At 36.1% G+C, this 13,885-nt stretch overlaps 1 protein-coding gene across 2 annotated transcripts in view; it reads right to left on the bottom strand.

Moving 5' to 3' along the window:
* KNL1 (kinetochore scaffold 1) overlaps window positions 1-13,885 on the bottom strand; it is a 71,399-nt gene that overhangs the window by 22,854 nt on the left and 34,660 nt on the right. For both annotated transcript variants that reach the window (XR_007128748.1, XM_047737718.1), the window contains exons 9-13: window positions 11,834-11,886; window positions 5,953-11,019; window positions 3,613-3,751; window positions 2,941-3,008; window positions 2,232-2,330 (exon numbers count right to left, since the gene is read on the bottom strand). Coding sequence is in view for 1 of the 2 variants with exons in the window: in XM_047737718.1 (XP_047593674.1) it covers window positions 2,232-2,330; window positions 2,941-3,008; window positions 3,613-3,751; window positions 5,953-11,019; window positions 11,834-11,886 (5,426 nt within the window). In the remaining variant the exon portion in view is untranslated. The remainder of the gene's footprint in view (window positions 1-2,231; window positions 2,331-2,940; window positions 3,009-3,612; window positions 3,752-5,952; window positions 11,020-11,833; window positions 11,887-13,885) is intronic.

The raw sequence follows: 13,885 nt of genomic DNA, 5'->3' as shown, positions 1-13,885 counted from the left end.
ACTTTAGCCTTCTCTGTTTTCTTAATTATGCTCTTTAAGGGTTTTCTTTCTTTTTTTTTTTAAAGATTTTATTTATTTATTTGACAGAGAGAGATCACAAGTAGACAGAGGCAGGCAGAGAGAGAGAGAGGGAAGCAGGCTCCCTGCCGAGCAGAGAGCCCAATGCGGGACTTGATCCCAGGACCCTGAGATCATGACCTGAGCCGAAGGCAGCGGCTTAACCCACTGAGCCACCCAGGCACCCTCTTTAAGGGTTTTCTTATTTTATTGTCTTTTCAAAGTACCAGCTTTTGGATTTGCTGTTCTTTCTACTAATTTTTGCTTCCTGTTTCATTAGCTTTACCATTTATTTGTATTAATTCTGCCTTCTTGCTTTTTTTTTTTTTTTTAAAGATTTTATTTATTTATTTAACAGAGAGAGAGAGATCACAAGTAGGCAGACAGGCAGGCAGAGAGAGGGGGGGAAGCAGGCTCCCTGCTGAGCAGAGGACCCCCCCCAATGTGGGGCTTGATTCCAGGACCCTGAGACCATGACCTGAAGCTGAAGGCAGAGGCTTAACCCACTGAGCCACCCAGGCGCCCCCTGTCTTCTTGCTTTTTTAATGGGTTTTATTTTATTTTATTTTATTTATTTATTTTTAAAGATTTTATTTATTTGACAGACAGAGCTCACAAGTAGGCAGAGGTAGGCAGCGAGAGAGAGGAGGAAGCAGGCTCCCCGCCAAGCAGAGAGCCTGACGCAGGGCTCGATCCCAGGAACCTGAGATCATGACCTGAGCCGAAGGCAGAGGCTTAACCCACTGAGCCACCCAGGCGCCCCTAATGGGTTTTATTATTCATTTTTCTAATTTCTTAAAGTGAGCATTAAAAATTCCTTTGTTTTTAGATTCTCTTCTATAATAACAATGTTATCTAAGGTTTTTAATTTCCTGCTAAGTATAATTTTTGCTGTGTGTCTCATATGTTTGGTATTAAATATTCTCCTTTACTTTGATTTCCTTTTTTTTTTTTTTAAAGATTTTATTTATTTATTTGACAGACAGAGATCACAAGTAGACAGGGAAGCAGGCAGAGAGACAGAGGGAAGCAGGCTCCCCGCTGAGCAGAGAGCCTGATGCGGGACTCGATCCCAGGACCCTGAGATCATGACCTGAGCCAAAGGCAGCGGCTTAACCCACTGAGCCACCCAGGTGCCCCCTTTACTTTGATTTCTTAACAGTCTTGATTTCATCTCTGATCTCAGAGTTATCTACAAGTGTATTTCTTAAATTCCAAGGAGTTAAGAATGTTATAGTCCTTTTATTCATTCTAATTTTATTGGATTAAGATCAGATGATGTTGTCCCTAAAATTTCCATTTTTTTCTATTTGTTAATGTTTTCTTTGTGGCCAAGGGCATAATTAATTTTTGTAAATGTTTGACAGACTTAAGAGAAAAACATATCCCTATTAACTGACACAAATTTTTCTACATATCTTTTAAATGAATTTGTTGATTGTACAACTCAAATATTATATAACCTCACATAGTTTTGATTTTGAAAAATGTTTATTAAAACCTTCTTCTGGGGCGCCTGGGTGGCTCAGTGGGTTAGGCCGCTGCCTTCAGCTCAGGTCATGATCTCGGGGTCCTGGGATCGAGTCCCGCATCGGGCTCTCTGCTCGGCAGGGAGCCTGCTTCCCTTCCTCTCTCTCTGCCTGCCTCTCTGCCTACTTGTGATCTCTCTCTGTCAAATAAATAAATAAAATCTTTAAAAAAAAATAAAAAAAAAAATAAAAATAAAACCTTCTTCTGTATTTGGATTTTTATATAGTGGGGGAAAAAGCATATGTTCAGGAAAAAGTATCAAAGACAAAATACATGGCAAGGAATGAGAAAAAAATAAAATTTTACCTTATAAAAGTCTATATTAGCAAAAAACCCTCTAATTTCTTTGTTTTTAAGAAGGCTCTATGCTGGAGTCCCAACACAAGGCTTGAACTCATAACCCTGAGATCAAGACCTCAGCTGAGATCAAGAGTCAGATGTTAGAGTTGAATCCAGGTGTCCCCCACAAAAACAATTTTTATGCTAACCACAATGCACTTACTATAGAAAAACTTCCTGCAAGAAAATATGCTTCCTTAGATTATTTTTCTATTTTTGAATAAACACTTGTTTTGATGCACTTTAATAAACAAGTATAATACATCTTAACTGAGATAACTATTTTGCCAAGAAACTGCACTTACTTTGGCTGGGAGATTGCTCTGTCGAGGTTTCTGTATCAAAATGTGGACCTGAAGAAGTATAAAGAACTCCTTTAACGTAATTTTCCCATCTTTCAGTTTCTGAGGAAAGAAAAAAGTTTGCACAATATTCAAGGTGAGGTCATTTTGATTATAACCAGCCCATTTTGCTTCTAAATAGTGTGTAGTATTTTGCATATGTTAGTGGAAATATCCAAATATTTGTAAGTTATACATGAACAGATTTTATTTAGTATTATTTCTTAAGGTTATTCAGTGACAACAGAATTGGGAACAAACAACAAAATACAGGTCTTCTAATTGTGGTTTCTACTCCCTATAATCAATCACCATGCTGGGTCCTTAACAAAAAAGCTAATTTTCTGTATAGTTGAATATTTCATAATTTTTTAAAATTCTTTAAAAGATTTTATTTATTTATTTGACAGAGATCACAAGTACTCACAGAGGCAGTCAGAGACAGAGGGGGTAAGCAGGCTCCCCACTGAGCAGAGAGCCCGATGCAGGGCTCGATCCCAGGACCCTAAGATCATGACCCAAGCTGAAGGCAGGGCCTCAACCCACTGAGCCACCCAGGAGCCCCGAATATTTCATAATTTTTAAAAAATTTAAAAATTGAAAACAACAACAAAAAAATTGGAAAACAAAACGGACTATAGTTGCATTAGGAATGAGAAATAGTTTAACATACCTCCTTCAAGCTCTCTTCACAAATAGTGTCTCTGAGAAACTGTGATTCCATTTGACTATTGTGCTGTGCTAGAAGTAAAGCAAATTCAGGTGATAAGTCAAAATTAAAGTGTAAGCTTAATTTTAATTATCATTCAGATTTATGTGTGGTTCATGCTCTTAAAGTTATCGACTAGGATCTTTTTGGGAAGAGTCACTTATAGGGTGAAGTATACTATTGTTTTAAGATCCCATCCAATATTTTTCCACTAATTATAAGATTGTTTTAAAAGATTTTGTTTACTTATTTGACAGAGAGTGAGAGAGAGCGTGCACAAGCAGAAGTGGCAGGCAGAGGGAGAAGCAGGCTCCCAGCCAAGCAGGGAGCCCAACGCAGGACTCAATCCCAGGATCCCAGCATCATGACCCGAGCTGAAGGCAGATGCTTCACCAACTGAGCCACCCACGCACCCCTAATTATAAGCTTCTTAAGAAAATTACTCTTTATGGTCTATCACTTCTCAATTTATTAAAATAACTAAACATTAAAAATAAACTAAAATTATTTTACTCATCAACTATGTATAACTCCCAAAAAGCTTAAATAATTTCAAATATCTTCTGAATTGAAATACATTTATTATTGTCAAGTAAGCAGATGACTTCTATTATTTAGTCTTCATGAAGATCTTACTGCTGAAGTCGAGAGAGGTCCCATCGGCCTTGATTGAATCAAGAGAACTGCTGCAACTAGATGGTGTCCTGCTCAGGCTTTTTATCAAAATACTGTTAGCATTTTTATCTATATCCCCTTCAGCATGGTGATCAAAAACCTGAAATTATCAGTTAAGAAACATCATCAGCCTAAAGTTATGACTCTCTACACTTAAAATAATTGTTTTTGAACACTAACAAGGACTACTTCATAAAATTTATCTACAATCATATGAAATATCTTAGTAACAAATTAGAATAAGTAATAGCAATTTATCAGGCCTTTAGAATTCAAAGTAATTTTATTTTAATTTTTTTTAAGTTTATTTTTCTTAGTAATCTCTACACCTAACATGGGGCTCAAATTCACAACCCTGAGATCAAGAGTCACATACTCCTCTGACTGAGCTAAACAGGTCCCCCTAGAGTTCAAAGTAATTTTATTTAAGAATCTATAGAAACAGGGTGCCTGGGTGGCTCAGTGGGTTAAGCCTCCACCTTTGGCTCAGGTCATGATCTCAGGGTCCTGGGATTGAGTCCAGTATCGGGCTCTCTGCTCAGTGGGGAGCCTGCTTCCTCCTCTCTCTTTCTCTGCCTGCCTCTCTGACTACTTGTGATCTCTCTCTGTCAAATAAAAAAATAAAAAAAAAAATAAAAAATAATAAAAAGAATCTATAGAAATATATAGAAATTAGCTTGTACATTATACTGTATAAGCAAATTGTTTTTCAGATGTGTCTAAGTTAAAGCCAGATCCTATGAGTTGCCAAACGTTGACCTATTCCATTATTTAACTACTAGTCACTAGGGTCACGACTACCACATTGAAATAAACTAGCATAGAATATTGGCTATTCATAGTGACTCTGGCTACAGCAACAAAAAAACTTATTTCCAGGTTTTAGACTTTTTCCCCAAGTGACTAAGACTCCTTTGGCTGATGTCAAATAAGTGATGTGGTCCTGCTTTTATCATTTTAACCATGACTTTACAGCCTTAAATGCCATTTTCATCTACCTACTTACATATTTTTTTTTTAAAGATTTTATTTATTTATTTGACAGACAGAGATCACAAGTAGGCAGAGAGGCAGACAGAGAGAGAGGTGGAAGCAGGCTCCCCGCAGAGCAGAGAGCCCGATGTGGGGCTCGATCCCAGGACACCGGGACCATTACCTGAGCCGAAGGCAGAGGCTTTAACCCACTGAGCCACCCAGGTGCCCCCTTACATATGTTTTTGAGGACAATATAACCTTTGTCTAAATGTTAGAATGTAATCTCCATGAAAACAGATTTTTTTTTTTCCTCTAAATTCCTGGTGATGTAGTCCAAGCACCTAAACAGTACTTAGGACACAGGAGATAGTCAATATCTACTGAACAAAATAATACTAATTTTCATATAATCCATTCAGTTATAAATTTTCTATCACTGGTACTACATTCTCAAAGCTTCACAGAGGAACCATTTCCTCAGGACCTCATATTACAGAACTAATGAAATATTTTTCTAAGCTTACTCACATATTAAATTTTGTTTTCTATGAACTTCTGATACTTTTTTAAAAAAGATTTTATTTATTTATTTTTGAGAGAGAGGGCATAAGCAGTAGGGAGAGGCAGAGGAAAAAGCAGACTCCCTACTCAGCAGGGAGCCTGACATGGGGCTTGATCCTAGGATCATGACCTGAGCTGAAGGCAGCCACTTAATTGAGCCACCCGGGTGCCGCCTTCTGATACTTTCTAATCTTCATTTCTCCATCTATAAAACTCAGTTTGAATGACAGGTTTTAGTCTCTCCAAGTTATTCAAATGAATGTTCCCTCAACCTCTAAAACAATCTATAACCTCTTTTCATAAATTCAAATTCTCACTTCTTCACCTTGAGATACTGGGCTTGACCTAGGCATTCTCTCAACCACTAAAGAAATGAACTCTCAGCTTTTACATATCCTCATAAGCCAAGAAAATTCAGGTGAGCTTTTCTTCATGCAGTTTGTCTAACAAAAAGGCTTTTTTTACCCTTCAGATATTTAGACTGAATTTAACTTTTCAAACTACATATACCCTGCTGAGAGTTTCTCCTAATGCAAAACCACGACAGATTGCACAATTACATTAATTTTTGTACTACTTCCAATTTCATTTTTTGTGATTTGTTTTAAGTCTAGCTATTAGTCAAATAATCCCTTAACATTCTAAATAGGAATATTTCCCTAGCTCTGTAATTGGAAATAATCAATTCCTGCTCATTCTAGACTAAAATTAAAATTCAACACTCATAACTTAAAAACACATTCCTTAGTTCAAGACAGAGCTTACCTCCTGATCTTGTGCAGTATCACTAAACCTAATCTCACTTTTCCTGATTTTTTTCTCATTCTGCATATCATCCTCTTCTTGTATCCAGGTTCTTTTTTGGCTATTGCAGATTTCTCTTATTTTATTTTCAGATGGTGAAACCTCTTTTTGATATGTCTCAATCGAAGACTTCTCCTCAGTTTCTATGGTAATAGAATCTGAGGAATTAATCTCACCAGGATATACAGGAAGGTTTTCCTCATTTATATATTGAGATGGACTTAAGGTCAGTTTAGCTGCACCAAATTCAATGCTTGACTCCTTACTGAAGACTGGTTGAGTTTCTAAGTGATTTAAATCAGTTGCGTCTGCTTGAAACTGCTTCAGGTCATTAATACCAGTGACACTACAATTTCTCTTGTTTGGCAATCTGGGCAAAAATATTCCCAGGGAACATCGCCTCACTTTATCTTTTACAACTGTCGTGAGTGGTACAGAGTTAGTTTCAGTTCCATTATGAGAAATTTTACTTTCTTCATCTCTATCATCTTCAACATTGCTGGGCATTGTGTTAATACTATGTATTTCTGTAGCTTGCACTATACTCATATGATTGTGTGCCTTATTTGTTAATCCAAGTAATTGTTCTGGGGAAGGTGGTACATGAGGAGTTTGGAAATTTAAAAATTCTTCAGGTTTTCCATTCAAATTATTCAGATTAGATCTGACACTACTAAAACTTGCAGTATTAGATGCAATTGCAGGATCCAATGCTTCTCTAGAATTAGCATGAGTTTGAATAACTTGCTTAGGCAAGTCTGAATTACTGTGGAAATCTGTATTACATTTAGCTGCCTGAATATTCTTCCTTGGCTCTTTTTTACAGGGTATAGTAAACTGTTGGTCATTATTGAGCATTTTGGACTCATTTTCACATGTAGGTACAGAGGAATTTTCTGTGACAATATTTAAATTCTTATTTCCAGCATGAGATGATATCGTTTCATCTTTATTCACAATTATCTGTCTTTGTTGAGGTAATAGAGGTAGCTGGCTTGAGAGATGAGGCTGAGAAGTAACACAAACATCATCAACAAAGGTCATCTTTAAATTATGTTCTGGCATATCAACAAAGCCCTCCATTTGATCTTCTGGGAGTTTAAAAGATACTCGTTTTGGATTAGGTTTAGTTATCTCCCCCAGATCTTGACTAGGTAGTAAAGTCTGATTAGCTATTAAATTTGGGGGCTCCTTAATCAGATCTTGATCTTTGAGCACTGTTTTAACACAGTCTGGCTGTCCTTTGATAGTGGTTCGAGTCACTTTTTCCTTTTCTAACAAAGAATAAGAAGCAGAGAGAGGTAGTCCCTTAGATTTCAAGTAATATTCATTGGCTAAATTGTTTACATAAGTAAGGTCATTTTGCACTGGACAATTACTGGTCTTTTCATCTTTATCACCTAAGGTCATGGCATTCCCCTCCACATTATCAAAACAGGAAATAGCATTTTGTAAACGGGAATAATTATCACTGGATCCACACATAGCAGTTGCATGACTATTTGTAAAATCCTTATTTCTTTTTTCTGTACTACTTAACTGACAGTTTCCAATTTTGGCTTTTTCCAGTGTACAGGCCTGGTCTACAACACTCCCCATGACCTCTTCATCCACAGTGCTTTTGAATTTGATAATTTCTAACTCACTTTGACCCCCAGACAATGTATTAGTAGGAACAGAAGGTATCACATGATGCTTTTGCTTAGTGTAAAGAACAATTTTGTTTTCTACCGCCAGTGCTTGTTTTTCAATGTTTTCTTGAACAGAGCTACCATCATTATGAAAAGAAATGCCCAAGATTTTTCCATTAGCTATTCCAAATTTAGGGTACTCTTGAAGAACTTTCTCCGTGTCTTGACAATCAATGAAAACAGTATGGGACTTGGTGACATCCAGATCACTGTGATTATCTACAAACATTACAGTTTTTTCTATCGGCCTGGTAGTTATTTTAACTGGTGAGACAGTTTTGCATTCTAAGGCAGTTGTGTGACTTCTAGTCATCTCCATGTCATCCTGCCCACATGTATACAAAACAGTTTTAGAATCTCCTGCCAAAGGTACCAAATGGGAATTCTCTCTATCTTCCAGGGCAGTTTTGTTTATTTCTACTGTATAGCTCTGGGTGATATCCATATCACTTTTATCATTTTTAGAAAATGCAGCAGTCTTGTTATTTTTTAGTCTAAGGCTCTTTCTTCTCTGACTTTTGCCTGCTATAGTTTCATTCAGAAATTCAGGCTTCTGTACATCTTCATTATTTTCCCAAAAACTTGATTTAGACACTTCCATATGATCACCAGCTATAAATCCTACAGCTTTCTCTACAGGACCATTGTTAGACCATCCCCTTGCTAGTGTTAGCTCATTGACTTTTGCTGCTGAATGGTCACTTTCACCATTCTCTGGAAAGGAAACATTCTCCTCAGTAGAAGCAGGTGACACTTTTGGCTTTTCTAGGCTATTCCTTTTGGATACTTCAAAGTCAAGTCTGTCTGTAAGCACAGTCCTCTCCTTTGCTTGGTAGTCAATGAAAACAGTGTGGGACTTTGTCATTTCCAGCTCATTGTAATTATCTATAAACATTATAGTTTTTTCTATAGGCCTAGTGGTTATTTTATCTGGTGAGACAGTTTTACATTCTAAGGCAGTTGTGTGACTTTTAGTGACTTCCATGTCATCTTGCCCACATGTATACAAAACAGTTTTAGAAGTTTCTGTCAAATGGGAATCTTGTTCATATAATAAAGCTTTATGATTTATTTCTACTGTATAACTCTTGGTGATATCCATATCATTCTCATCACCTTCTGAAAATACAATAGTCTTATTAACTTTTTGCCTGCCAACATTTTTTCTTCCATAAATTTTGACATCTTGATTTTCATTCAGAAATCCAAGTTTTTGAATGCTTTTGTCTTCTAAAACGTCTATATTATCATTAGAAACAAATATTCCAGTTTTTTCTGTAGGACTTTTATTACATTTTTCAACATTTACAGCTATCTTTCTGTCTACTGTTGTTAGCTGGCAGTTAGTATTTTCTAAATTAGTCTTACCCAATTCTTGTACTTCAGAAGGACCAAATCCAATGACAATAGTGTGACTCTTGGTTAGATCCATATTTTGTTCCTCCTCTGAACAAATAATTGTCTTGTTATGGGAACAGTCAGGTGTGGGATTGCCTACACTTTTCCTCAGTGGCTCAGGCAGTTTAGAATTCCGGCCCGATACAGATTTCACTGTGTAACTGTTAACAGCAATATTGTGATTTTTCACAGTAGACTGTTCTTCTAATGAAAATAGTGGCTCTGTGGTAGGAAACAAAGATGCCTCACATGAAACTGTATTTCTGTTATTTCCCAGTTCTATTTGTTTCTCAAGATTTCTGTGGCTTGTTGCTATGTCTTGATTAATATCAGCTGACTGAGGAGAATCTTTACCAAGATAGGGTGCAGTCTTTAAAACTTGATCTTTTTCTTTACTCCAGGTGTCAGTTGGAATGTTTTTAGATATTATGTCTGGCTGTTGGGATGGTTCAACATGACTTTTGGTCATTTCTTTCCATTCATCTGAAGGGCTTTTGCTTTGAGAGTGAAATTTACTAGTATTCTCAGATATTAGATTGCAAGATACAAGAGGAGATTGACTTCCCAAGTTAGCTGTATGATTTTTAGTCAAATCCATATCTTCACCTGCGAAAATTTCAGTCTTTTTGCCAGTCAATGAAATAGACAAAGAACTTGCCAGGCTCTGCTGTAATCTTCCCTTAGGTACATGAGGAACTAAGCTACAATTTATATTCATTTCCCCATCCTCTGACCTGCTTATGAGATTTTGGAGCATCATTTCTTTTTCAGATATTGGTGTGTCTGCTCTCTGTGTATTTGTGTGATCTTCTTTAAAAATCTGATTATCTATCACAACTGTATGACTCCTGGTAATGTCCATGTTATCCATTCCTGAATAAATAGTTTTCTCTGTGAGAAGAGAGATGGCATCTGGATTGGGGTAAGTTTTAGAATAATTACTATCATTCTTCAGCAAATTCTTCACTTCTCTCATACCTGAGAGACACTTGGTCAGTTCCATGGCATCATTACTACTAGAACAGAAAAATGTCTTATAATCTTGAGTAGCTGAGCTGGAACATATAGATCCTGGGATTATGGCCAAAGTGCTGGCATCTTGGTTAGAAGTCTGTGTGGCTATATGAGTTTCTATCCCTGTAATATGACTTTTGGTAATATGTATTTCACCATTAGGGTTTAAAGAAGGGTCTTGAAAAGGAGCATTTGGTTTATTCTTAAAGACTGTCTTCCTTTCTGGATCTTCAGTTCCATAATCTGTCATAACTTCCATCATGACATTTTGAGTTTGATTTTCTATATTAGATAAATTATCTGCTGAGGGTAAATTCTGTATAGTGTGATTAGTTGTCAAGTCCATAAAATCATTGCCATAAATTGTAATATCATCACCTTTAAATTCCCTTAAGCTGGCCTCAGTGGATGTGGGAACTAAAGTCTGAATATTGGCCGTATGACACTGGGTGAAATTCATCCCATCATCTTGTTCTCTAAAGATTCTAGTCATATTATTACTATTTTCATCTACCTTAAGAGACACATGCATTTGATGTACAGAAGAGGCCCTATTTGATTCTTTGGGATGAACAGATATCTCAAAATTTTCTTTATCAGGTCCTGTAGGAAAAGCATTAGATTTTCCTGTTTTCAATCTTTTTATGAAGTCATTAAAATTTATTTTCTTTTCTGAAGAAGTGCTTTGATCCATGGAAAAATTTAATTCTTTTTTCATTCTTGAATCCTTAGTATGGAGCTTTAAGTTAGCCAGAAATGATGTAGTATCTATCTTAGTGGACTTTTCACTTTTAGTACAATCTAAAAGGCCTTTGTTAATCATTATGGTGTGACTTCTTGTTAGGTCCATCTGGTTTTCATCCGAAAAGATGACTGTTTGGTCATTTGCATGTTTCCTTTCGTGGTTGTATTCTGTAATTGAAATCTATAATGAAAGCAAAATATAGGAGATCAGATCAAATGCAACCTTTTAGAAAGGTATTTTATAATATGTACTATATATAGTACTATATAAATAATCCTCAATGATGGTTTCATTATACACTGGTTTGTTTGAAACAGTGGTGTGGTATGTAGCATATAATTTGTTATTACATTTTTTTTCAAAGTTTGTAAATGCTTTCAGTTTTTTTCAACAAATAAAAGATCAAGGTTAATTATACACCAACTAGAATGACTAAAAATGAAAAAGACTGACAATATCAAATGTAACTATAATGAAAACTCTAATTACTATATTAGATAGGTCATTCTCATTTTAAGTAAAATAGACTTAGAAAGGGCTAAGAGCATGATGGCTAATTTATAGTACACTCTACTCTTGGAAGTTGGGTTCTCTTTGAATCTTAATGCAGTGGCTTTATTTGTAAGGAAACAGTCTAACTCCTTGCTACTCAAAGTATGGTCTGTGACCTAGTGCACTAGTATCAACAGGAGATTGTTAGAAGTATAGAATCTCAGGGCCTGCCCTAGATATACTGAAAAAGAAACCATATTTTAAGAAAATCCTGCACATGCCCATTACAGTTTGACAAGTTCTGATATAATTAATATATTTCCCTATTATTTAAACTGGCAATGATTGAACTGTCCTTAATTTAACTGAAAAGGTAGGAAGTTTTCCAGTCTATGCTGGTCTACTTGAGTAAGTAATCCCTAAATCATGCCACAACTATTAAATTTTTTGTGTGTTAACTATAAGGGAGAGTAAAATAAAAGGCATGTACATGAACTCATACCTCCCTCTGTTGCATCTGGGTCTGAATGGGAGCACAAAGCAATGTGTTCATCCCTATTGAAAAAGAGGAAAAAAACTACAGTCAATAACAAAAAAAATATATATCACCAAGAGCCTGATTTTTCTTTCCTTATATTGTTCATCATTTATAAGTATTTATGAAGTTTATTTTAATAATATCTTTTTTTAAAGATTTTATTTATTTGAGAGAGAAAGACAGAATGAGAGAGAGCATGAGAGGAGAGAGGTCAGCAGGAGAAGCAGACTACCTGCTAAGCAGGGAGCCCGATGTGGGACTCGATCCCAGGACTCCAGGATCATGACCTGAGCCCAAGGCAGTTGCTTAACCAACTGAGCCACCCAGGCGCCCTATTTATTGAAGTTTTATCAGTTAATAAGCCCTTCATAAGGACTTAAGTATTAAATTTCATTAAGACTTCTGATTGACCCTTGGGGTACCTGGGTGGCTCAGATGGTTAAATCACCAACTCTTGATTTTGGCTCAGGTCCTAATCTCAGGGTCTTGAGATCAAGCCCTGCACTGGGCTCCACATACTGTGGGGAGTCTGCTTCTCTCCTTCTCCCTCTGCCTTTTACCCCATGTCCTCTCTCTCTCTTAAATATTTTATTTTTTTAAAAAAGACTTTATTTGAGAGAGAGAGAGACAGCACAAGTAAGGGGAGGGGCAGAGGAAGAGGGAGAGAAGCAGTCCCTACTGAGCATGGAGGCTGATGTGGGGCTTGATCACAGATCCTGAGATCATGATCTGAGCCAAAGTCAGACATTTTACCAAGTGAGCCACCCAGGTGCCCCTAAATAAATCTTAAACAACAACAACAACAACTTATAATTGTCCCATTTTAGGGACAGAGAGATCTGTGATTACTGTATTCCCTATGTGACTGAAATATTTTTAGGATGTGGTGATTTTAAAGGGGGAATTTTAAAGGTGGAAAGTTTGGACTACTTTTTTACCCCTTTACTTCTTTATTTTTATTCCCTAGATAGTATAGGTTACATGGTAAAGAGTACCAATTCATGAGACTGAAATGTTAAAGTAAGATTTTGAAGCATCTTTTATTCTATCTTAAAGAATCCAGATGTCACCGTGATGAGATGTGCATTTTATAAAAATAACTCCGGAGAAGGAGGAAAAAAGTAGATTTAAGAGAAGATGAACCAATGAGGAGCTGCTGGAATAATGCAGATACAAACAGGAAGAGAATTTCTGTTTGGGAAAAAGAAAATGAGAAAGAAAATAAAGGATAGACTCAGGATACTTTAGAACTGAAATATAAAGATTTAGATAACGGATGGACTTTGGAAATAAAGAAGGGACTGAAGATGCTGCAATAAAACAGGAAATACATTTTATAATACTTAAGCTTACTAAGGCAAATCTCTAAAACATTTAAAAAAGTTTTTATTTAAATTCCATTTCTTTAACAGCATAATATTAGTTTCACATGTACAATACAGTGATTCAACACTTCATATAACACCCAGTGCTCAGCACAAAAATCTTCGGAACATTTTAAAGAGTTAATGACAATCTTGACAAATATGACGAAGTAATTATAGGTCTTTTGTTAAAAATCTTACTTATATAATAAGCTTTCATTCATTTATTCAACAAATACTTACTCAGTACCTATTATGTGCCTCAAAACTCAACTCCCTACTACGCCACAAAGAACAGACAAAATTTCTGGATTCAGAGTTCCTAGTTCAATTAAAGAGCCAGAAGTAAACACAATGTGATAAATTCTACAAAAGACTGAGAAATAAAAGGGGTATTGTAACATTACAGGACAGAATGACTCCTTGGTTTTGTCAGAAAAGGCTCCATTTAAGCCAGTACAACTTGATGATTTGTGGTGCCAGTCTGTGAACTGCTTGTTACCAGTTCATGAAGAAATAAGGAGACCATAGCCAATGTAAATTATGTGATATTTCCTTCATCAAGAAAGCTTTGCTATGAAAAAAATGTCAGATAACTAAACAGTAGCTTACTGCCATAGTTGATTTATATTCTAGCAGAAGCTCCTTTTCT

This window comes from Lutra lutra, chromosome 7 (assembly GCF_902655055.1).
Source record: "Lutra lutra chromosome 7, mLutLut1.2, whole genome shotgun sequence".
NCBI classification, from domain to species: domain Eukaryota; kingdom Metazoa; phylum Chordata; class Mammalia; order Carnivora; family Mustelidae; genus Lutra; species Lutra lutra.
Note: the sequence above shows the minus strand (reverse complement) of the source record. Positions and strands in the feature narration are given on the sequence as shown.